At 39.0% G+C, this 25,778-nt stretch overlaps 1 protein-coding gene across 1 annotated transcript; it reads right to left on the reverse strand.

The window, feature by feature from the left end:
• Positions 1-5: 5 nt before the first annotated feature.
• Positions 6-19,036, reverse strand: LOC120539054 (nuclear factor 7, brain-like). The gene is made up of 6 exons (XM_039768765.1): positions 18,277-19,036; positions 13,777-13,872; positions 7,127-7,360; positions 2,214-2,311; positions 1,969-2,084; positions 6-937 (listed from the first exon to the last, which is right to left on the reverse strand). Exons 1-6 carry the CDS (start codon positions 18,748-18,750, stop codon positions 348-350), a joined length of 1,608 nt encoding a protein of 535 aa, XP_039624699.1. The 5' UTR covers positions 18,751-19,036; the 3' UTR covers positions 6-347.
• Positions 19,037-25,778: the final 6,742 nt, after the last annotated feature.

Consider the following 25,778-nt stretch of genomic DNA (forward strand, 5'->3'; position numbering starts at 1 on the left):
TGCTCATTCCATGTTTGAAAGGTAGGAGTAAAAGGACTGAGTCACAGAGGAAGTCATCAGGGTTTTCTTACTTGTCTTTTACATTATCATTTTTAGCAAAAGACTATTAAGTAATTAGGTAAGTATTGGGTATGTCCTATTTTTGTACAATGAATTACCAGCGACACATTTATTACTGTATGTGATCTTTTAATATGAAAGTACTTGTGCATTAAGTAAATAATAAAAACAACAGGAATGAATATATGTTAGTGTAGTATTTTTTAAAGGGTGAAATCACAGTGAAAATTTCATAAAGAACATAAGAGCACACGAATCAGACCCTTAAGATTGCACAATAGCTGCAGTTAATACCAGCACACTTTCAGGGGTTCTGTGTTTCGGCCATGACAATAGGGCCCTGGATTAAAATAAGCAAAAGCACTCTGGATATACCCAATATCATATGAGTAAATAAGTGACATGTCATCTGCATTGTAAAAAGTGATGGTGGCTTTATCACAGTCCAGATGTACTCCCACCTTTCGAGGCCGGCCAACTGGTAGGACAGGAATGTCTGTAGACATGGCATTGATGTGGTAGTTTTTGTCTTTTGTTAATGCTAACAACACATAATAATAAGGGGAAATCAAATTAAACAGTTTTTTGTACCATTTGCTATTCTTCTCTGTGGCCTTCTCTAACTTAACTCCAAGTGCCCAATCACTCTTCCCACCAACCTCCACTTCCCAATAGTGTTTCCCACTTGAGAATCTGTCGCTTGAAGTAGCATGCAGATTCACATCAAAAGCTGCCTCACAGAAAGGGGGTGAAGTACTGCACTGAGTTTGGTTCTCCTGGTTTGGTAGCCGCTGGTCATACTGTCTCACACTGCATCCATCCCTTGAAATCTTTAGCCAGTTTCCACTGCAATCTTCCAATGTGAGACGTAGGGGAACTGTACAAAAGTAATAAAAGAGAAAGTTTCTCACTGAATTTTTGCCTTCCGTAACATTACAAATTCTAGTGTGCTACCTACCATTTGTTAAGTTCACATAAAAACCTGGACCCTACTCCTGGGAGAACAGTTACTTTAATGCAATATAAAAAGCTAATACAGTAATCCCTCGCTATATCGCACTTTGACTTTCGCGGTTTCACTCTATCGCGGATTTTAAATGTAAGCACATCTAAACATATACAACAGATTTTTCGCTGGTTCGCCGCTTTCTGCGGACAATGGGTCTTTTAATTTAGGTTACATGCTTCCTCAGTTTGATTGCCCAGTTGATTTCATACAAGGGGCGCTATTGGCGGATGGCTTAGAAGCTACCCAATCAGAGCATGTATTGCATATTAACTAAAACTCCTCAATGCTATAAGATATGCTTCCCGCGTGGCGCTTATTTGCTTCTCTCTATCTTTCTCACTCTCTCAGCCTGACGGAGGGGGTGTGAGCAGAGGGGCTGTTTGCACAGAGGACACGGACGCTCCTCTACAAAATGCCGCTTTATCGCGGTGCTTCTGTATACTTAAAAGCATGTATTGATTTTTTGATTGTTTTTCTTTGCGCTCTCTCTGACATTCTCTGCTCCTGGCGCTCCTTTATGACGGCGCTCCTTTGAAGATAAGATATGTTTGCTTTCTTTTAATTGTGAGAAAGAACTGTCATCTCTGTCTTGTCATGGAGCACAGTTTAAACATTTGACTAAAGGGTGTTATTTCATGTCTAGAGGGCTCTAATAATGTTAACAGGGTGGGAGAGTTTATAAGGGCTTAAAATATATAAAAATAACCACACAAACATATGGTTTCTACTTCGCGGATTTTCACCTATCGCGGGGGGGTCTGAAACGCAACCCCCGCGATCGAGGAGGGATTACTGTAATTCTAAATGTGTTATTCTGGTTTGTGTTGAAACAATACTAGGAGGATTTTATCAGAACCTTCTGGTAAAACTACAGAAGAAAAAAAGTAACACGTACAAACCTGTTTTGATGACCTTTAGCATTTCTTTCCATACAAAAAACTGCATATGAGTCTCAATGGGGCCAAGAGATACAGAGCCAGGATGCAGACCAAGATGTTTAACTTGCGATTTATATCTAAAGGGATGAAAATATTGCATATTATTATATACATATTTTATACACACACTTTTGGTCTTGATAATCCAGATACCAATATTTTATTTAGACTGGTGTACCAGGGAGAGTGTGTACTGGCATACTGACCCTGATGTAGACAAAATTTCCCAGTCGTCCGTCTCTGCAGGTGGAGAAGATGGTTGTTTCATATTTTCAATGAGGGGGTATCCTGTATTAGTCCACCACTGTGAAGACAGAAAAATTATATATATATATATATATATAACACAGACCTTAAGGGATAAACACAGTTGAATAAAAATCTACACTGGATAGGGATGAAGAAGCACATACATTAATTTCAAACTTACTTGGATATCAAGGTATTCATGAAATGCTTCCCAGCTTTTCATGCACCACTTACTTACTGGAAACCTGACATGCAATGATTCAGGAGTGGGGAGATTTGTACAATGAAGAAATAAACAGTGAAACTAGTGGTGATTTAATAATCTTCAAATGCAGGAGCATACCCTTCACTAATTTTTATTTAATTAATCCATTTTCTGAACCTTTTTTGCCTGAAGTTTTCCTGAACTTCAACTGTTCAGATTTGTCAGTTTAAGACATCGAGGAATGTCTGGTAACAGTGGCCACTGCAGGCTTTACACCATCTTTTCCTTTGTTTCTGTTGAGACTGTCATCAAAAAGGACTAAAACAGAAACTGCTAGTTATTACAAGAATGTTCTGGAAGCTTCCAACTACTACTATAGAATGTTCCGTTTCAATTTTTGTTTTTTTGTTTGTTTATTAATCACTTAGCCAGGTAAGATCCTTGTAGAACATTGTTCCTGTACTAAAAATACAAATACATTTTTCAGAATGGAATGAAAGGTAAGCAAGCTATCCCTAATGGACAAAAATAAGCTTTGTGAAAGGCTCTACAAACATCAACTCTTTGCAGTGGTTTGTGGACCACCCTAATATACAGGTATATATATTTATTTGTGTGTGTGTGTGTGTGTATAAAAATAAGTCACAACCTTGTTAACTGGTTGCACCAACCTTTTTTTCCCTCTCTTTTAATGGTTTTGCATACCTATAGTCATGTGAGAAAGTAAGCACACACAATATATGTATATATACAGTGTATATATATGTGTATATATATATATATATATATATATAAACTGCTCAAAAAATTAAAGGAACACTTTAAAACACATCAGATCTCAATGGGAAAAAGAAATCCTCCTGGATATCTATACTGATATAGACTGGGTAATGTGTTAGGAGCGAAAGGATGCCACATCGTTTGATGGAAATGAAAATGATCAACCTACAGAGCCCTGAATTCAAAGGCGCCAAAAATCAGAGTGAAAAATTATGTGGCAGGCTAGTCCATTTTGCCAAAATTTAATTGCAGCAACTCAAAATTGTATGCAGCACTTTGTATGGCCCCTGTGTTCTTGTATACATGCCTGACAACATCGGTGCATGCTTCTAATGAGATGACAGATGGTGTTGTGGGGGATCTCCTCCCAGATCTGGACCAGGGCATCACTGAGCTTCTGGACAGTCTGAGGTGCAACCTGGTGGCATTGGATGGACCAAAACATAATGTCCCAGAGGTGTTCTATTGGATTTAGGTCAGGAAAGTGTGGTGGCCAGTCAATGGTATCAATTCCTTCATCCTCCAGGAACTGCCTGCATACTCTCACCACATGAGGCCAGGAATTGTCGTGCACCAGGAGCCACTGTACCAGCATAGGGTCTGACAATGGGTCCAAGGATTTCATCCTGATACCTAATGGCAGCCAAGGTGCCTTTGTCAAGCCTGTAGCGGTCTGTGTGACCCTCCATGGATATGCCTCCCCAGACAATCATTAACCCACCACCAAACTGCTCATGCTGAATGATGTTACAGGCAGCACAATGTTCTCCATGGCTTCTCCAGACCCTTTAACTTCTGTCACGTGCTCAGGGTGAACCTGCTCTCATCTGTAAAAAGCACAGGGCACCAGTGATGCATCTGCCAATTTTGGTATTTTATGGCGAATGCCAATCGAGCTGCATGCTGCTGGGCAGTGAGCTCAGGGCCCATTAGAGGACATGGGTCCCATGGGTCACCCTCATGAAGTCTTTCTGGTTGTTTGGTCAGAGACATTCACACCAGTGGCCTGCTGGAGGTCATTTTGTAGGGCTCTGGCAGTGTTCATCCTGTTCCTCCTTGTCCAAAGGAGCAGATACTGGTGCTGCTGATGGGTTATGGACCTTCTATGACCCTCTCCAGCTCTCCTAGAGTAACTGCTTGTCTCCTAGAATCTCCTCCATGCCCTTGAGACTGTGCAGGGAGACACAGCAAACCTTCTGGCAATGACACGTATTGATGTGCCATCCTGGAGAAGTTGGACTACCTGTGCAACCTCTGTAGGGTCCAGGTATCGCCTCATGCTACCAGTAGTGACACTGACTGTAGCCAAATGTAAAACTAGTGAAGAAACAGTCAGAAAAGATGAGGAGGGAAAAATGTCAGTGGCCTCCACCTGTTAAACCATTCCTGTTTTGGGGGTCATCTCATTGTTGCCCCTCTAGTGCATCTGTTGTTAATTTCATTAACACCACAGCAGCTGAAACTGATTAACAACCCCCTCTGCTACTTAACTGACCAGATTAATATCCCATAAGTTTAATTGACTTTATGCTATACTCTGATTATAAAGTGTTCCTTTATTTCTTTTGAGCAGTATATATATATATATATATATTTGTTAATGTGGAAATGTCAAGATTTGATCTTCACAGTATCTTTAGATAAAGGTGAGGTAATTGAATAGATTATTGTAACATCAGATGTTCATGTTTTACTCAATGAAGAGGTATGCCTTTCCCTGGACTCTAGTAGCAACTATTGTCCTCTTTGGCAAAAATAACCTGATGTAGGCTTTTCCTATAACCATTTACCAATCTCAGACAATGACTACGACAATGTTTTTCCCACTCCTCCATGAATAATTCTTTTAGCTGTGTAATGGTTGAGAGATGCCTTGAATGCAGAGTCCATTTTAACCCCCAAATCTTCATGGATTTCAGATCTAGACTTTGACCTGGCCATTCCATAATCCTCCATTTCTCTCTTTTCAGCCATTCCTTAGTAGATTTACTGGTATGTTTAGGGTCATTGTTGCATGCAGGGTCGACTTTCGATTGAGATCCAATCCTCTGACACATGGTCTTACATTACTCTCAAGCACTCTTTGGTACAATAAAGAATTTATATTGAATTCTATGATGGTCAGCTGCTCAGGCTCAATTGCAGGAAAGCAGCCTAAAACCATTACATTTTCACCACCATGCCTTACGGTTGGTATCAGATTCTTCTTTTCAAATGTTGTCTTTGGTTTTAACCAAACATGTCTTCTGGTACTATGGCCAAATACCTCTACCCTTGCCTTGTCTGGTGAGAGCACATTGGTCCAGAAGTCCTGGTCTTTGCCTAAGTGTTCAGGGACAAACTGTAGTCTTGCCCTGATGTTCTTTCTTAACAGCTAAAATAAACTGAAATATCACATTGACACAATTATTCAAACCCTTTGCTATGATAATTGAAATCTGGCTCAAGGGTATCCCATTCCACTGATCATCATTCAGAAGTTTATACACCTTATTTGAAGTCTACCTGTGGTCAGTTTATTCACTATGACACGATTGTGAAAGACACACACCTGTCTATAGAAAGTTTCACAGTTCACAACATTCATCAGAGCAAAAACCAAGCCATGAAGTTGAAGGAATCGCCTGCACATCTTTGAGATAGGCCTGTGTTGAGGCACATATGTGGGAAAGGCTGCAAAACGTTCTGAAGCATTGAATGTTCCCAAGAGGACAGTTGACTTCATAACTCTTAAATGGAAGAAGCTGGAACCACAACAAGTTTTCCTAGAGCTGAACACCCTGCCAAATTGAGCGATAGGATGTGAAAGTCCTTGGTAAGAGAGGTGATGAAGAACCCAAAGGTCACTCCACACAACCTGCATGGAGATGGAAGGAACTTCCAGAAGGACACCATCACTGCAACACTCCATCAATTTTAGCTTTATGAGAAGTAAGAGACACAAGGAAGCCCACTTGGAGTTTGCAAAAATGCACCAAAGGGACTCTCGGACTGTGAGAAACAAGATTCTGTGGTCTATTGAAACAGAGAATAGCATCATTTCTGGAGGAATCCAGGCACTGCTCATAACCTGTGCAATGCCGTGACAGCCTCAAGCTGTGCCATTGTTTTTTTTTTCAGAAGAAATTGGCAGACTAGACAGGGAAACCTGAATGGATCAAAGTACGAAGATATCTTTAATAAAAAAAACTATTTTCTGAGTGCTCTGGACCTCAGACTTGGTAGATGGTTCTTTCTCCAACAATAAAGTGATCCTAAACACAAAGTACAATAGAATGGCATGAAATTTCCCAAATTCAGTTATGTGAAGGTTCTTGCTGGAAACGCTACTAAGACTGCTTTAACTAAGTACTAGTCTGATTACTTGTGTCAACAAGATATTGAAGTGCTTATTTTTAATAAATTTGTAAAAATATCTAAAAATCTGTTTTTTCCTTGCCAGTCTGGGGTTAGAATAAGGTTATTTTCATTGAACTGTTTGCAGCTTCTAATAATTATCCCAGCGTATTCTCTGTACTGAATATGTTATAAAATACATGAAGACACCACCTGCCACTGCTGACTATAATTTTTTCCATCCATCTACTATCAAGTGTCCATCGCTAATTTACTGAGTTGCAAAAGTGCAACATTTTATTTTTCTCTCTGCTCCAATAACATATCTAATTAAGTGAGTAACTGCACCATCAGAGTGAATCTGAAAGCAAAGGTGAAGCTCTCAGTGTTCATTCAACAGAGCTAATGTATTAACCTGCGTGGTACACTCCACATAAACAGTGATTCTCATAATGTTTTGAAAAAGGCAGTGAAATGGCTCATAACTGTCTGACCACATGCCTACTTCTTAAATGGATGACTCATATGTTCTTATTTGCAAGCTCTCACCTTAAGTAATGAGACTGGGTCACCAAATTCCTGGATTGACTGAAGTGCAGCAATTCTCTGGCTTCCATCATTCTCTGCTCTCTGTATGGCTTCCAGATTTCTTTCCATTTGTTCAAGAACATTCTTTTCCGATAATTTCAATTCCCGTTTTAACTCCTCCTCTCTCCTTCTCAGAAATTCCTGCAACTCGGAAAAACGAGCTGTGACTTCCAGCATTAGCCGATTAGTGTCATCCTGCAAACAAAAACAGCATTTGTCAGTATATTGACTCTTCCGAAAAAAAAAAGTTACATTATAATTTAGTATTTGGTGAACCCATGGATTTTATTACATAAATGGCTTTCTTAATTTTACAAACATTAAACAACACGTCTTGGAGAGTAAAGCAGAAAATGGGAATGTTTATTTTACAGGGAGAACACAGACTACAAAGGAAGGGATGAAACAGACAAATCTTGCTACACTCCTTTGCTTTTTATTGCAGGCTCTGCTGCTGTTTTATGGGGGCGGGGACTCTAATATTCTCAAAACGTACCACATCAATGCACTCCCTTCCCTTAATCCTGGCTGCAGATTTCTGTCAATAAGCTTTCTAAGGACCTTTTACTTGAAACTCTCCTCCATGAGTTACCTCCTGGTTTACTATTGACCCTTGTTTACTTGGGCACAAATGTAGAACTCACCAACCAGTCTCTGACATATTCTTTCACTTTTTGTGCTGAAAAGCTCAAGGGTATCTCCTCCATCCCAAATAGATTGATAGAACTTTATTTGCACCCAGGAGGAAATTTGGCTTTTTATAAGAAGCTCGGCAGATTGATAGATAGATCAAGGTGGACACACATATACACTATAGTGTGAACATACACCAGAATGACAAAAGAAGAAAGACAATTAAGAAGAAACACTTCTGACTTGGCAGTTCTTATCACATTGAGGTTTTGGAAAGATGTACTGCCATTGGCATAAAGAAGTCCCAGTAGCACTTCTGCTGAATCTGTTGGCTGAAAGTACTCAGTGTTGGTGGGTCAGAGAGAGGATGTGCAGCATTGTTCATAATGTTTTCACTGTTCACAATGTGTTCAAAATATGAGGTCAGTTTTGTTTTAATTCTGTCCTTCACTACTATCTCTGGGGGGGTCCACAGTGTGTCTCATAACTGAGCTCATCCTTTAAAATTAGCTTGATGATTTGATGGGCCTCTCTTGCAGTGATGCAAGAGAAAACTGCCACCAGCCTTCACAGAGTTGTACAATTTATGAAGGATCTCAATACTCGTATTAAAGGAATACAGTCTCCTAAGGAAATGCAAACTAACCAGTTTTTTTGTTTTTACTGATGTTGTGTTGCAGGCCATTCCTTCTCCACCTGACTTCTATGCTCTGCCTCAACTCCCTTATCAATACACCTCATAAGTGCAGAATCAGCTGAGAATTTCTTCAAGTGACATGACCTGGTGTTACATTTATAGCATGAGGTGTAAAGGGTAAAGAGAAAATGAAACAAGACTTTTCCCTTTTGGTTCTCCTGTGTTGCTCACATTGGTATCCTTGAGCCTCACAAACTGCAGTCTGACTGACAGACAGTCCATTATCTAGACACCATAGACTCATCCACCTGCATATCTCTGAGATTACCCCTTAACAGGGCTGGCTGAATGGTACTAAAGGAACTGGAGAAATCAAAGAGCAAAATCCTTACAGTGCTGCCAACTTTGCCCAGGTGAGAATAAGCTTTGTGGAACTGACAGAGAATTTCATCCCCCACTACAGTCTTTGTCCAATAGGCAAACTGCATTGGGTCCAGGCGATATACCACAAGAGGACTCGTATAGTCCAAAACCAGTCACCCAAAGATCTTCATGGTGTTAGATGTATCATTGGTCAGTACTTATTAAGTGAAGTGGCACCTGCCTTCTTTGGAACAGGAACAATGCTGGATGGTTTCCACAGCAGCAGCACTTTCTGGAGCCTTAGATACAGGAGATATGACCAAAGGAGAGCTTTAGTACATCGTTCTGCAGCTAGATCTTTTTGATCATAAATGACTTCAAAGGAACATTATATGAAGCAGATCTTTTGTGTAACAGTTTAGGCATATGGTACACTTATGATTATCTGCTACATTATCTTTAACATAGTGAAATATTTTGAACTGCAGTATTCAAACTGGGTAGAGGATTGAAGCTGTTTACTGGTGCTAGTCAGATATAGGATGAAATCAGTCCTGTTTGCACTTTAACTTAGCAAGGGTGCATTAGTGCCCACTTCCAAAAAAAAATCTCAAAGCCTTTTTTCTACATACTCATTTAACCTTCACATATCACATTTAGATAATGTATCTAAACACTAAATTATTTAAAATTCTCATCACTAGTTTAGACCCTCAAATTCCTGTGTCCCCATTTTAGTGAAATTCACTGTAGTTGATGACAAGCCATTTTCAGCTGCAAAAAAAAAATAAATCACGATTTACATTGTTTACTTAAATACATGGATGCATGATATGCTCCTTCCAAGCAAATATTTATTTTTAGATGTCCATCTACTCTTAATATACACATTCATGCATTTTCTGAATGAATCCTATTCTGAAGGTTGTGTGATGCTGAGTCGGATGCCAGTCAGTCAAAAGGCAAAGGGAAACACACATGTCCTTACATTCACTCACAAGTCATTTATTAACACAAGCTGTAGAGTTTCGAGATGTGAAAATAACACTCAAGCACCAAGACAAAACTCAGGTTGACATGGGGAGGGCATTTAAACACCACATAGGTCAGGAACCCCTACATAATTCAGTGGAAATTGATCATAGCACCACCACATTCTCCAAAATATTGAATTTTAACCTTCTTTAGTGGTTTAGTTTAAAAAGTTCATGGCTCAACATTAATGGTTACCTGGTTCCCTTTAGGACACCATTCTGAGATAAATGGCAATCACCTTTTGGTCTCTGTTTACCAAAAATGTTAACCACTTTAACAATACACTGGCTTTTCAGCAGTGTAACAGAAATGGACAGTTTTTGTTCATTATGGGTAATCAGAAGAAAGGATGATAACTTCAAATGTAAGCTGGGCTCATGTGCACTTCATTGCATTTTCTTGCTTTCGTTTATGTGAGTAAAGAAAGTTAAAAAACCCGATTTCTGAGTGGACACCATGTTAGCGTGCAACAGCTGGGTGTGCATGTAACAAGAATGTTAAGTCTCCTTTAGTTTAGAGAGATGAAAGTGAAGGGCTGAAAAAAAATCCCACTGAACCCATGGCCACTACAATGTCTGCTATGCAGAAGCATGCTAATGTGCGTGAAGATTAATGATATACCATCTGTGACATGTGCTGTGAAAAAGTCACCTGCGATGGAACCAAAGCAAAGACATTTGGAACTACAAAAGCCAATTAAGGTTATGGCATACTGCAGCATTCACCCACTCTCAACAACTTTCATTTATACACTTACTGGCTACTTTATAGGTACACCTGTTCAACTGCTTGTTAATAAAAATATCTAATCAGCCAATCACATGGCCCGCAACTCAATACATTTACACATGTAGACATGGTCAAGATGACCTGAAACTGAACATCAGAATGGGGAAGAAATCTGACTTAAGTGAATTTGAAAATGGCATGGTTTTTAGTGCCAGACAGGCTGGTCCGAGTATTTTAGAAACTGCTGATCTACTGGGATATTCTCACACAACCATCTACAGGGTTTAAAGAGAATGGTCCAAACAAGGGAAAATATCCAGTGAGCGGCAGTTGTCTGGGCAAAAATTCATTCTTGATGCCAGAGGTCAAAGGAGAATGGCCAGACTGGTTTGAGCTGATAGAATGGCAACGTAACTCAAAAAACCACTCATTACAACTGAGGTATGCAGAAGAGCATCTCTGAACATACATCATGTCAAACCTTAAGGCAGAAGGGCTACAGCTGCAGGAGACCACAGCAGGTGCCATCCCTGTCAGCTAAGAACAGGCAACTGAGGCTACAATTCACACTGACACACCAAAATTAGACAATGAAAGATTGGCCTAGTCTGATGAGTCTCAATTTCTGCTTGGAAATTCGGATGGAAGGGTCAAAATTTGGCGTCAATAACAAGAAAGCATGGACGCATCCTGCCTTGTATCAATGGTTCAGGCTTGCGATGGTGGTGTAATGACGTGGGGGATATTTTCATGGCACACCTTAGGTCCCTTAGTAATAATCAAGAATCTTTTCAACTCCACAGCCTACCCGAATATTTTTGCTGACCATGTCCATCCCTTTATGACCACAGTGTACCCATCTTCTGATGGCTACTTCCAGAAGCATAACGTGCCATGTCACAAAGCTCAGATCATCGCAAACTGGTTTCTTGAAGATGACAATGAGTTCACTGTACTCAAATGCCCTTCAAAGTCAGCAGATCTCAATCCAATAGAGCACCTTTGGGATGTGCTGGAATGGGAGATTTGCAATGTGGATGTGCAGCCAACAAACTTGCAGCAACTACATGATGTGATCATGTCAATATGGACCAAACTCCCTAAAGAATGTTTCCAGTACCTTGTTGAATCTATGCCACGAAGAATTGTGGTAGTTCTGAAGGCAAAAGGGGGTCTAACCCGGTACTAGCAAGGTGTACCTAATAAAGTGCCCAGTGAGTGTAAACAGCATTGTTTTCACACATTTATTTACTTCAAATTGATTGTTTCTTCAAAGTGCTACGATGTTAAATAAATTCATTATACAATAATATATTTTGGTAATAAAAAGTATTTCTTTTCATTTCAATACAAAATGCAAGGACTGATATTTAAGAAATACCATAAAGGAATAAAGTAAGAGAAATGCTGCTGAATGTTTTAGAAAATGGGATGTAAAACTGAAGGTGAGCTGCCAGACAAGACATGCACAAGTGTCTGTTGTTAGATTTTTTTTTTTTTTTTTACATTAAAATATGTTGAGGATTGTTACATCTTTTAGTTTGTATGACAATTTCTATATAGAAAGTGTATATATATGTACCTATTAAAATACATAACGTACTTTGTTAAACATATTTAAACTACTAATAATTTATTAGTACTCATTAGTACAGTATTATTACAGTATTTATTAATACAATATAGTTTTGTTGAGATTTAGAGATTTATGCCAAAACTACAAAAAATGTTAACTTTGTTGGGTTCGAGAGATGGCTTACAGAAGCAAACTTTGGTAGTTTAGGCTTGTTTAAGAGGTTCATTTTCATTTGCTGGTGTGGAGTGTTACATGAAATCAAGTTTATAGTCTGAAATTCAATGCACTTTAAGTAAATGAAGGATGCATTTTGTAGCATTTTGCCTTAAGTCTTTAAAATAACCATCCTGCACTTTAAACTTCAACTGCTAATTAAGAAGTGTTTTCACTATTTAAAATCTTTTGAACAATTGCTCAGTAAACTGAATTATACACAGCTAATCTTCATAGGCTAGGTATGGACTACTGCTATGGACCGCAAACGCCTGCAGAGAGTGGTAAAGACTGCTGAGAAGATCACCAGGACCCCACTGCCCTCTCTGCAGAGCATCTACAACTGCAGGGTCTGAAGGAGAACTGCCTCGATCCTCAGGGACCCCACCCACCCAACACGAACTGTTCACACTTCTACCCTCAGGTAGGAGATACAGAAGTATGAAATGCAGGACTTCCAGGCTAAAGAACTCCTTCTTTCCCAAGGCCATTAGACTCCTAAATAACTGACTGGAGTTTATAACCATGGTTCACCTCATTCTATCTACCTCACACAACTGTATTTGACTTGTCCATCACACACCTACCTGCACAATTACACTTTATACTTCTATCCTGTTTTTATACTTTATGCTGCCTCTGTTACTTATTATCTATGTTTATCTTTATATGTTGGTTTTGCATTTGGTGTGGATAGCAAAGAAAGAATCTCATTGTACAGATAAATGTATTTCCTTACTGTTCACATAACAATAAACTTTCAACTTGAACAAACCATGTGACAAAAGCAATGGGTGTTTATACAGCTGGACATTCTGACATGTTAAGTGATACCATTAATTACTCCAAAATATAGGCTCTTAAAAATGGCAACCAAAAGTTGATGACTACTTGCTAAGCCTGGCAACCACTTTTAAAAATTAGTGTTAAACCTGGGAGTCTGTGGAACACTAGCAGATCAGCAAGTAGAATCAGCTTAAAAGTTCTGACTGTAATAAAATAACCAAATGACACTGTCCATTAAAAACCTGATGGGTGCATCAATGTAATTTGTTTGGAAAATAAAATACATAGAGATATTAACAAAAAGAAACAGACACTATAAAAATAAAAAATCCAAACTTATTATTTTAAGGTTGGATAAAGAGACAACAAAAATATGTTCTTAGGACTTTGCATGCATGGTGGGCTGCGGGGTCATACAGACAGATATGGCAAGAGCATTTTTTTTACCACAGAACACTGACCAGGCTGTCAGTTCCCCCTCCAACTGACAAGTCCAGCAAGCATTTATGTTTTTCTGTATTTCACTGAAGGTTTCTTTACAGTTGTCTAGACATGTGCAGATGTAAAATCCACTCATATGTTTTATTCAAAATTGTCAAAGCACTAACATACAACAAAAACAGCAAGAACAGCGCATACCTGAACTTTTGCAATTTCTTTAACCTGACCAGTCTGTAAATTTTGCAGTGTTTGGTTGTCCTTGATTAGAAACTGCAAAGCACCGTTGACTTCTGCCTGTGACAAAAGAGAAACTGTTAAAAACTTAGTCCGGGAAGATAAAATAGTAGAAACGCTTTTCATAGTGTATAAAGTACTGTAGTTTTTATTCTGTTTTAAATAAACACAAGTATTTTATAAAGTGATCTTTATTGAAAGGCGAGTTCATGCCAATATCTGAACTCTAAACTAAAAGTACTACCATGACACAATATTCTCATACCCATGTAAGCCAATACAGGGTCAAGGGAGGCCACAGCCTATCCTGTCAACTTTGTCATGGAGAAGGAACCAAACCTGGATGGAACACCAGTCCATTGCTGGGCAAACTGGGCCAACGAACCCAATGTGCATGTCTCTGGGATGTTAGAGAAAAACTAGAGCATTCGGGGAACGTGGCAGTGACAAGGTATAACATATGAAACCTAGACATTGTACAGAATACAGAATTTGGAATATTATAGAAATACATACGTACAATTGTTTTGATGAATTCATAACATATTTATTGGAATAAAAAAAATATATACAAATTTAAGGTTTCCCCTTACCAATTCTAGTGTTAGGCTCCGTGGGGAAGGTTTCACTGCCGTCCATTTAATACACAAGTACCAACGTTAATGACCCCACAACTCATGAAAACAAAAACTATCTGAAATTTTGCCCACATAAATGCTGACCAGTTACCTCTCAGGATATTTCAATTAACACCTACAAAGCTTTAGCTATGACTGCCTTTACCAAAACTTAATTGTTTCTGACTTTATTAATATGCAATTACTGTACAAAATATTAAGAGGAAAATAATCCACGTGACCATTTTAAAATGGATTAATCCAATTATTGGTTAACAGAGGGCCAAGGCTAACGTAGATAGCAAAGGATAAAAAGGCTTCAATTAAAAATTTAAAGACATCAGAAAAAAAATAAAAAGTTTTATTACAGTTATTTGAGTGGACAAAAAACAAAAAAACATTTAGTGCATTAGGCTTGTTTGGTAAACTAATTTCTAAATTATCCCAATTGTTAATCCATATACAGTAACTCCATATAAATATCAAGGTTTCCTGCCTCAACTGTATAATCTGGTAGTTTTCTCGAGGTTCGCATGACCCTTGGAGAAAAGAAGTGTTTCTACCTTCTGTCTTGAAAGAGAAGTTTGGTATTTTTTCCAAGTCAAACTTATTTCTTCACAATCATGGTATATACGAGGTGTGGCAGAAAAGTAATGAGACTGGCAACACTGCAAGCGATCTGGCAACGCTGCGCTGTTGTCCTTGATAGAGCACGTGTATCAGTACCCTCCCATAGCTCAGTGCGAGTTTCAACTCCTTCCGTTAACTACGTGATTTTTGTGACTGCTATTAGCGAAGTTGTGTTTTTGGTTGTGCATCACGCAAAATGGAACAGCGGAATTTGGAGCAACGTTGTGCCATTAAACGGCAAGTGTGACGTTTGAAAAGTTAAAACAGGCCTATGGGGAACATTCTTTATCCCGAGCTCAAGTTTTTCGCTGGCACAAATCATTTTTGGAAGGCAGAAAACACGTTGAAGATGAACAACGTTCAGGGAGGACTTTAACTTCGAAAACCAATGAAAACATCGAACGTGTGAACACTCTTGTGAGATCAGACCGTCATTTAACATTAAGAATGTTAAGTGAACAATTAAATTTGAACAGATTTACCATTCATCTAATTTTGACTGAACATTTGCACATGCGAAAGGTCTGTGCCAAAATGGTGCCGAAAAACTGCCCTCTCCATAACAGAATTTTTGACCTCAAAAGGCATTCCTGTGGTTCCCCAGCCCCCTTATTCACCTGACCTCAGTCTGTGTGACTTTTCCTAAACTGAAAAATGTCCTCAAAGGACGTCATTTCGGGACTTTAGAAAACAAAAGAGTGTAACGGACATGCTCAAGACTTCCAGCGCTGCTACCAACAGTGGGAACAATGTCTCCATCGGTGTGTAGCTGCCCAAGGGAACTACTTTGAAGGGGATAACATTTATGTTTGAAAAAAATAAAAACTTTGGTAAATAAAAAATCAGTCTCATTACTTTTCTGCCACACCTCGTATTAATTGGCCACATGAAATTGAATTCTAAAGCAAAGCATACTTTATAAACTTAAAAACTAGTCTGCTCTTTTAATTTTATAGTGCAACTTATGGGTACCCAAGTCTCAATCTTCAGAAAAAAAAGCCTTAAAGCTTACTGAATACATTCACTTTGAAATAGCAAAGGTTTCAAGTTAAGAAAATATGTCTTCCGTGTTTCTGAGGAATGCTTGTGGTAATAAATAATAAAATTTAGCACAGACTCCTGGTAATTGGTATTACTTGGTATAATCTCAAGATGCACAGCAATATTTGAATAACATTTGTGCTTGAAAAACTGACACATACAGTAAGTTTAAAGCTTTTTTTTGACAGTGGGACCCCTGTACCAAGCCACTGAGGAAACAGAATTGCAGAACCAAAAATAGGATAACAAGTTGAATATACAGGGAGATTCACTTGAAAGAGGCCCCACATATTCTGTAATAACTCTCGATAGGAGAATGAAACAACGTGCTCCTCAGTATATGGAGCTTCGGACAAACTGGGAGGCCCCTGCGTCAGAGCCATGAGGTGGTGTACAGTATTGAGCAGAGTGTCTTCTAAGTGTGAACCTATTGGGTCACCAATTCATTTAAGTGATGTCAGACTCAACTGGATAATCGCGAGTTAATGGAAGGTTACTTCAAGCAAGATGGAGCAACGTGTCACACATCGGCAAGGATCATGGTAGAAATTGAGTCCTCCTTCAACAACAGGGTAATTTCAAAGGAGCTTTGGGCATCACGGTCGCTGAATCTGACACCACCAGTCTACTTCCTTTGGGGTAAGCTCAAAAGAAAAGTCTATTGGAATAAGCCTCGCACTGTGGGAGATTTGAAGGAAAACATCCAACGTGAAATTACTGCTAATTTCTTACTCCCCCGCGACACTTTCCGATACGTTCAGGAACATGGAGCGCTACATCAAAATGTGTCAGGCAGAAAACGGAAACCACTTCCAGCATCGCATGTGATGCAATCGATTACACATACGTCAAGGTATATAGCGTATTTTTTTGGTTCAGAATGCTTTATCCTAACGGGAGTTAGAACAGAATACTGTATTTGGGGTCTCTTTCAAGTGAACCTCCCTGTACTTTGGCTTGCAGAAATGTGGGTTGGAGGGTGTGGAAGCAAGCAAGAAACATATCCTTAACTGAAAAAAAAAAAGAATTACCAAGAATCTGTAATAAAATGTAATTATTTCCAGTTTATATTTGTTGTCACTAGCTCGCCTCACAAATGAGGAAGGCACATTTTCTTAAATCAAAACCTTTGCTACTTTAAAGTGGACATACCTGGTAAGTTTTAAGGCTTTTCGTCACAATGGGACATAAGCACCCATAAGCTCCATGATAGAACGCAGAAAGGGGCTACTTATTTTTTAAATGGTCATAAAACATGCCTCATTTTAGAATGCAATTTCATGTGTCAAATTAATATATGTCATTATTGAGAAGAAATAACTTTTGACTTGGGAAAAATACCAACTTTATCTTTTAAGTGCACTTTCCGGAATTAATCCACAAGTGTTCACTATATCACATAAAAAGTGAGTGGATGAAGAGCTGCCTATTGATTTACTTGAGATGGCACCAATGGGATTACAATGCTACAACTGGTTGCAGTAAAGCATCAAGATCCTGTCAAAATGATGCATAAATTTAAATGATGTCCGCATTTTGTCATCTGAAATGCAATGCAGGTTCTCTGCAATTATTACATAACTAACTACGTAAAATAACTACAATGCAACCATGCATTACTCACAGACTGTGTGAAATCATGTAGGAACGCATGAACAGTATGTACACAACAAGGGGTGGAAAAACCCTGGGAATACTATTACACAGGTTATAGTGTAAATGACATACTGATAGATGAATTACTTACATTTTGCTTGTTTGCATCCTATTATGACAGAAGTTTGCGTAACCACTGAGCACAATCACACACCCATTCATATTGGACAACTTAGAATCTAAAAATTACCCAAACATTCTCGTATTTGGAAAAATACAGGCAATCCCATTGATCCAAAAGGACAGCATTCAAACTCCACACTGGCAGTGCCCAGGTGACGACAAGAACACAAATTTTACATTCAAATCAAAACTGGCAGCGATACTAAAGTCACGATGTAAGCTGTATAAACAGTGCCCTGAACTACAGTACTGCAAATAAAAGTATAGATTACCTAAGATTGTGTTTTTTTTTCCCCATTTAGTTTTACAGACATTTTTCTACTTGCTTCCCACAGAACCTACATGCCCAACGCCAGCTCTGTTAAGGCTGCATTAACAATTAAAGAAAAAGACTAACTTTGCAGGCGGCGACGACTTCAGCAATTGGTCTATAGGAGTAGCCCAGACCGAGTGCCCGGGCCTCCTGAGCGCACACCCCACACACCGGCCTCTGCTCGGCCTCGCTGTACAGTTGCAGCATCTGGCCGTGCCTGGCGCACAGGGGCTCAGTTTGCATCGGTGGCGCCGTCGCGGGCACCTCGCTGAAGGACTTGCTTGCGCCCTGGGGAATAACGTCGTATAGCTGCATCGCCCTCGCCTTGTCTGCTAAGTTTCTTAGAGCTCGGTTGGCTACAAGGCTTCCTGGTCCATTAACCGCGGCCCGGCATTCGGGACACTGAACCGCACGTTGGCTGTTCATGTACTTCAAAATGCACGGTCGGCAAATGTTGTGGCCGCACTCCAGCATGACGGGGTCCCTAAATAAGTCGAGGCACACCGGACACTCGAGTTCTTCGGTAAGTGACGCCGGCTTGTTCAACTCCATTGCCATTTTGCTGTCTTTTATTTTTGCCACTCTGAGTTTCAGTTTCGGATAGTCAAGTGACCGCCTTGCGAAGTTCCTTATTCTCGGCGCAGCCGTGAACAACACAGCGGCGTACCGGTGGGCGGTGACCGGGAGAGCAGATCCGTCCAGGTGGAGCCACTGTCGCAACGCAGTGGTTATCTGAATTACAAAGAAACAGAAGCAGGATCTGCCTGGACCTCATCCAATAACGAAGGTGTAAATCAGAGGTGAGCCGAAAACTATCCACAGTCACCTCTGCAGACCTCATGAGGCAGGAGGTGCGAAATAGACTCCAATAAGGACAGAGACCTATAATTAAAGTGATGTCAACTAAGATAGGCAGAAGAACCCACCTATTAGAAGATACTGATTTTGTAACTGGAAGTGACTTTATTCCAAACAGGAATATGGTCCAACCTTCCTTTAAAACCACATGCACCTCCATCTCTTGAGGTGGAAGAAGAATCTCTCTCTCTGGGAAATTCTCTGGACACTCGGTGAACTTGGGGCGGCATGGTGGTGCAGTGGTAGCACCGCAGCCTTGCAGTAAGGAGGCCAGGGTTCACGTCCCAGGTCCTCCCTGCATGGAGTTTGCATGCTCTCCTCAGTGTCTGCATGGATTTTATTTAAGTGCTCCGGTTTCCTCCCACAGTCAAAAGACATGCAGGTTTGGTGGATTGGCGATACTGTGTTGGCCCTAGTACACGGAATGGGGTGTGTATGTGTGTTTGTTCTGCCCCGTCCAGGGTTTGTTCCTACCTTGAACCCTATGCTAGCTGGGATAGGCTCCAGCAGGCCCCTGCAACCCTTTTCAGGACTAAGCAGGCTAGAAAATGACTGACTTATTAACTCACTGAACTCACAAAGGATTCTCTCTGGGAGGGGGAACTTTCTAAAATCTACTCCCGAATTTAAAGCTACAAGCCTCTTTCTTGGAGAGCCACGTTTGACAAAGTCTTATCTTTATGGACCCGTAGCCGAATCCCATTTTGTCAAGCCAAACTTATGGGACAGTAGTCTAACAAGGCTGAGAAGCCATGACTCCAAGAAAGGAACTTCAGCATCTAAACCTTTGGGCCAGAATGAGTAATGCCTTTCCCTCTAAAGTAGCAAAAGACAGCAGAAAAAAAAACACAAGGAAGCAGTAGCACAGCATCTTTTATTCCTGACAAGGATTGTGCAGCAAAGAGAAAGCATGCAGTCCAATGCATGAAATATCAACCACTTGAATCCAGAGCAACAACAAAACAACACCTACACACAACATCTGACATCATCCATGAAGACTTGATATCGTAAATCTGTTTTATCTGTGCCAAGATAAAGCAGAATTCTAAATATAAGTAAACAGCCCGCCTATATGTTATACGTTTGTCTAGTCTGTCTGTGTCCAGTCTTATATGTCAATATATATATATATATATATATATATATATATATATATATATATAATACAGTTTTCATATTTCTATACTACTTATGTTTATCAATAAATTGTATTATTCTGTTTCTTAAACGAATGTGCTCCAGTTACCTTGATATAAGTCTAAAGGCTGGAGACTCATCTCCTATAACCGAGAAAGGTAAGGTAAATAAAGTAGGAGCCTTGCCGAATTATTGGATTAATCCCATATTATAATGGCATCCTCCTGGATGGACATCTTATTTATTTTTAATCAATCAAAATGCCTACAACAATCACAAGGTGCCACACAGAGCTAACAATATTTAACTGCAAGGAATCAATATATTAAACTGTAGAATGGATAAACTGAGAGTAGAAAAATACAGCCAATGGAATGAACAGTCCAGTGACAGACATGAGAGGGATATTAGAAGTATACCTGATGATTTTTCAATGGGAATCCAAAAGAAGCTATGTACATCCAGGGCAGCTGCAATATAAATTATAAGTGAGAGAATATAGCAATGGTCAAATAGAAATGAAGAGCAGGTAATAAATTGACATATACAGTATGTAGATATCAAGCAATGCTGTTATGTACAAATATAAGCATGAAGACAAACAGAACGGAGATCTTTCACGGCTAGCAGGCCAAGAGAATACAGTGTGGTACTGACAGCAAAATCTCATTGAAAAGCAGGGACTGTTGAAACTCTTACATGAAGTGACAGCAGTTAAAAAGCCAGAGAGAACAGGTGGGTCTTTAGTCTGAATTTGAATATTGAGACAGATGGATCTTCACAAATAGATCAAGGAAGAGATTTCCAAGAGTAGGAGCCACAAAGTGGAATAAAGATTTGCCAAGGGTTGTATAATAAGGTTTATGAATAGGAAGAAGGCCAGCGTCAGATGGTCTCAACTCTCTAACTAGTTTATATGGCATGAGTTGTGTAGATGAACATTCTGGAGTATTTGAACAAACAGCTTTAAAATTCAATAGCTGTATTATGAAGAAGATTAGATATCTGACAGGAAGTCAGTGCGTGTAAGCCAACAAAGAAGTAATGTGTTCAGGGTTGTCAGTACTGTATTATTTTGAGGTTATGTATCATCAGTACACTGAGGCCATGTATCTTTTTTTGCCTTTTAAAGTTACTCATTTATCCATTTTGCTATATACTGTACATGAAAAACATTTGCTGGTAAAATTCAATAGATGGCAAACTGAATTATTCATTTTCTTATGTAAGAACTAGAATAACTTTTGGACTGTTTTTATTCCTTAGCAGACAGTTTGATGTGGTGGTTAAGAGTTTGAAATTTGAACTGCAAACCCTGAGGTTGTGAGTTTTTGACAGTGACACTGTGTCCATGAGAAAGTCATGTGCTCCTATTTGAAAAAAATATGTAACCAATTCTATCTCAGATGTTGTACGTCACATTGGATAAATTGTTAGCAGCCAGATAATATGTAATAATAATAACAAAGCATTCTCAAGTCGGTTTACTCCCAATTTAGTCTTGCTAACAGTTGGTAAATCTCAAATTGTATGCTGAAAAACCTTTTTTTTTTAAATCTTAATATTTTTACTTAATTTGTTGAAAATATTCTTAATACTTCACAAGGAACATGACCATATGTTTGTTTTGGATTTATTCTTTAGTTTGAGAAAGGTATTATTATTATTTTTAAGTGCATTGAGACACCATTATAGAGTCCTGGCATCTTGCTGGTGATCTTCTAAGATGCACTTCACATTTGCTAACGTGCAGTACATCTCCCAAAAGACCCTACGCCTCACTTCACATAGGCTCCACTATAAAACTCAACTCTGTGCTTCAGCTCTCTGTCCAAGATCACGGATTTAAACCTTGAACTGTGCCAGTCTTGAACCCCTAGTGTTTTATAAGAAATAGAGAGGAAGAAGTGTACACAGATTATGTTGTGCAGCTGGAGGTAAGAAATTTTCATTATGTAATTTATGTAATGCATTAAAAAGAGAATAAAAATAATGCCAGGATTTCACACAGGAAAACAAGGTATTATAATCTATAGTGAAAGAAAAGGACTTTTATTTTCTTAAGCTGTCCTTTAGCCTGAAATATGGCGAGTTCTGTTTCATTTTAGCTTAGTTTGAAAGAATTTTACTCCTTCCAGTAATGACACTCAAACCCAGAGCTGCCAATATGACCAACGTGAAGCATGCAGATACAGATAAGCAGAGGGTCAAGGACAGAGACTTAAAGAACTCCTCATCTTCCTGGCACTAAATTGGACCTGCTGTTGCTGTGGCTCTTAAACTCTTGAATGTCAGTTACATAGAACGTAAACCACTGTGCTGCAGATCCAGAAATTTTTGGAATACTCTCCATTTCGGAAGGGAAAAATTGACAGTATTACCATCTATACTAATGTCAAGTAAAATTAATATTCAGATTTGCCCAGAGTTTGCTGCTATAAGCTAATCCTTGGGTACTTGGAGTAGAGCAGTTTCACAGATTTATGGCACCTGAAGATGCGCTGAAATTACTCCATCAGGATATTAGATGCTAAGCAAATGACAAGTTGGTATGCTACAAGATGATCAGAAATTTAAGACAGAATAGTGACAGAATGGCTGAAATTTGTTCAGATTGTCAGCGTAAGGCCCTGATTTATCTAATGCTGGAGTCACAAAAACAGTTTTCAAATCAGCTAGCAGAGAGCCATTTACCTAGATTATGTACTGTATTTATTATTGTTATGACAGCTGGGTCTTTTGCATGAAGGCAGGATTTGATAAGTGCAGGCAGGTTGGCATCCAGTACTGAAGAGGTGGGCCTTGTTTTGCAGATTATGTCATTGATAGATGAATATTAAATTACTGAAATGTTTTAAAATGATAAGTTTGAAACAGCATCAGTGGAAATATTTAGGCATTTAATTTTATCACAGAAAAGGTGAGGTTTTTCACATTCTGCAGTGGAATAAGCGGCAATAAAACAAATTGTAGGTAGAAGGAGCTAAGTAATGACGAGAAAAAAAAACTTGTGTTATTGTGGCCCCTTGTTATCAATTTGCCATAATATACATTGGCTGTGGTTAGTGCATTTCTGTAAGCCCTCTGATGGTCTTTCTCTGTAGTGTCTCAAACATTGGCCAGCTACTATCAAAGATCATTGGACAGAATAGTATCAAGGAGCTGAAAGCTTAAAGGAGACTTCTTTGTGTTTTCCAGGAGCTATTTTAACAACAGCTGAATGTAGGGACAAAATACAATGGTCAGCAAAGTTTGTAATGTGGATGGTAACAGGGCTGATGGGAAAAAATTAAGAAATGGAGGCAGCCAGGCTAAAGGGACAGATGTTTTGAAATTTCCTGTAGGAAGTTCAACATTTCCAGGCAGAGCAATATTGATTATAAAAAAAAGACTCTTTTATGGACCAAGAGACCAAAATCATTGCTCTGACTATTGCCAACAGGTAAACCAGATGTGCAGATCTGGTCTAGTATGTGACCAAAAGAATGACTAAGTAAATGTATTTGCTACACAGTCAATACAGTCAAGCAAGGGCAAAAATGTACTTGTAAGCTTAATAATATTAATGTAAATAATAAAATCACAAAGAAGAAGAATTTGTTTGGAAACGAAGTTTTATTGAGACTGATACATTGTATTTAAGAGAATGATAAAGAACAATGGACAGGATAAAGTGATAAAATTTATTTTCAGGTTTTGGGACTAGATATTCTAATTGCAATAAGTATTCAAATGGTAATCTTTTCTTGTTCATTTCAGATCTAATAATTTTAGGTAGACAACCGCACTGACCTGAGTTCTGAGTCTCTGCAAATCAACCATAACCAGATAGAGTTGCCTCATTTACAGAGGACGAAATCATCACTTTTTGCCTTAAAATAATCCTCTCTGGTCCTTTTCCCAGCACCACTGATGTGCACTTCACTTCGCCGCCATGAAAACATGCAGCACATGAGAGAGGATTAAAAGTACCCCCATAGGAACTGGACATAGATTGCAAGGTGCCCTTCATCGAAAACCTTCTCCTTCTTTAACAGGTTGACAGAACCAGTTCTATTCTTGTATAGCACTCAGTCAAAATTGTCTTCCTAAGCCACGTCCCTTTTGAACAGATGATGTGTATTAAGGTTACTGTCATATTGTTGACATGTCTACAGCCGTTCAGCTAATTACAGTTAGTACTTTAGCATATTTTAATCAACTTTCCTTTCTTATCACTTGTACTACATTACCACTAGCAAGCGGGAATCAGTTAAGGCAAATGACTGGTTTTGTTTTTCAGGTGAACAACAAGGAGCACAAATGGTGCAAGTAAATCTGTGACAACGTAGTGAAGTCTTAGGTACGTTAAGGGACAACTTACTGTAACTCTTTTTCTGTAAGATATACACTTTTTGATGTATTTTTCATTGAAGTAAATCGCACACTGTTGCTTGTTTTCTTCATTAGCAGTAAAAATATCACAGAACATTTAAATTATTATTACTAAAGACAAAGGAAAATAATTAAACATTTTCTGATATACAATGCCAATAAACAGTGCTCTCTCTCTTGGAAGTTTTCACATTTTAACTTTAAATCACAATGGATGGACTTGGGATTAATAAAGTATTTATCTATCTATTTATCTATTTAATTTGTCTTTTTGACACTGATTAATAGAAATGACTAATGTCAAAGTCAAACCCAATCTCTGCAAAGATTTTAGGTTAATCACAAATATAATAATTGATTGCATAACTATTCATCTGCTTCAAGTCAGTACTGGGCAGCTGCATCTTTGGCAGCCATGACAGTCTTGCTTCTGTGTGCACAGGTCTCTGTCAGCTTTGCACATCTGAACACTGCAATCTTTCCCAATTCTTCTTTGCAAAAGTGCTGAAGGTCTGTCAGGTTGCATTGGAATTGTGTGTGAATAGTCTTTGTCAAGTCCAGCCTCAAATCCGCAGCTGGATTGAGACTTTGACTCTGACTCTGCCACTTCTTGTTGTTTTTAAGACATTTCTGTGTTGCCTGGGCATTATGTTTGGGGTTGTTTGTCTTGCTGGAAAGCAAATCTTCGCCCAAGGCACAGGTTTCTTGCAGACTGCATCAGGATTTCTTCTGGGATTCCTCTGTATTTTGCTGCATTTATATTATCCTATACCCTGACAAGATTTCCAGGGCCTGCTGCAGAGAAGAATCCCTGTATTATTATATTGGCACCATCATGCTTTATGATAGGGATGGTGTGTTTGTGAAAATGTGCAGTATTTTAGTTACACCAAACATGGAAGTTAGTCTGGTGGGTAAAAAGCTCAGTTTTGGCTTCATCATTCAATAGAACCTTCTTCCTGCTCACTTCAGAGTTTTTTCAAACAGTTGCTTTCTGTTTGTCACTCTCCCATAAATCTGTGACTGGTAAAGCGCCTGGGCAACAGTTGTTGTCTGCACAGCCTTTCAATTTTAGCCACAGAAGCTTGTAACTCTTTTAGAATTATCATAAGTTTCTTGGTGGCCTCCATGATTATTCTTCCTCTTGCCTCTAGGCAGGTATACAGATGTTCCACACTCTTTCCATTTCTTAATGTCTGATTTAATTGGACTTG

This window comes from Polypterus senegalus, chromosome 11 (genome assembly GCF_016835505.1).
Source record: "Polypterus senegalus isolate Bchr_013 chromosome 11, ASM1683550v1, whole genome shotgun sequence".
NCBI classification, from domain to species: domain Eukaryota; kingdom Metazoa; phylum Chordata; class Cladistia; order Polypteriformes; family Polypteridae; genus Polypterus; species Polypterus senegalus.

What these genes read in the sequence shown, in the direction of transcription:
- LOC120539054 (XM_039768765.1), bottom strand. Translation starts at nt 18,750, where the DNA reads ATGGCAATGGAGTTGAACAAGCCGGCGTCACTTACCGAAGAACTCGAG. An exon ending in AAGTCGTCGCCGCCTGCAAA is followed by an intron (nt 13,873 to 18,276) that starts GTTAGTCTTTTT and finishes CTTTTGTCACAG; the next exon opens with GCAGAAGTCAACGGTGCTTT. An exon ending in ACCCAGTCTCATTACTTAAG is followed by an intron (nt 2,312 to 7,126) that starts GTGAGAGCTTGC and finishes CTGTCTTCACAG; the next exon opens with TGGTGGACTAATACAGGATA.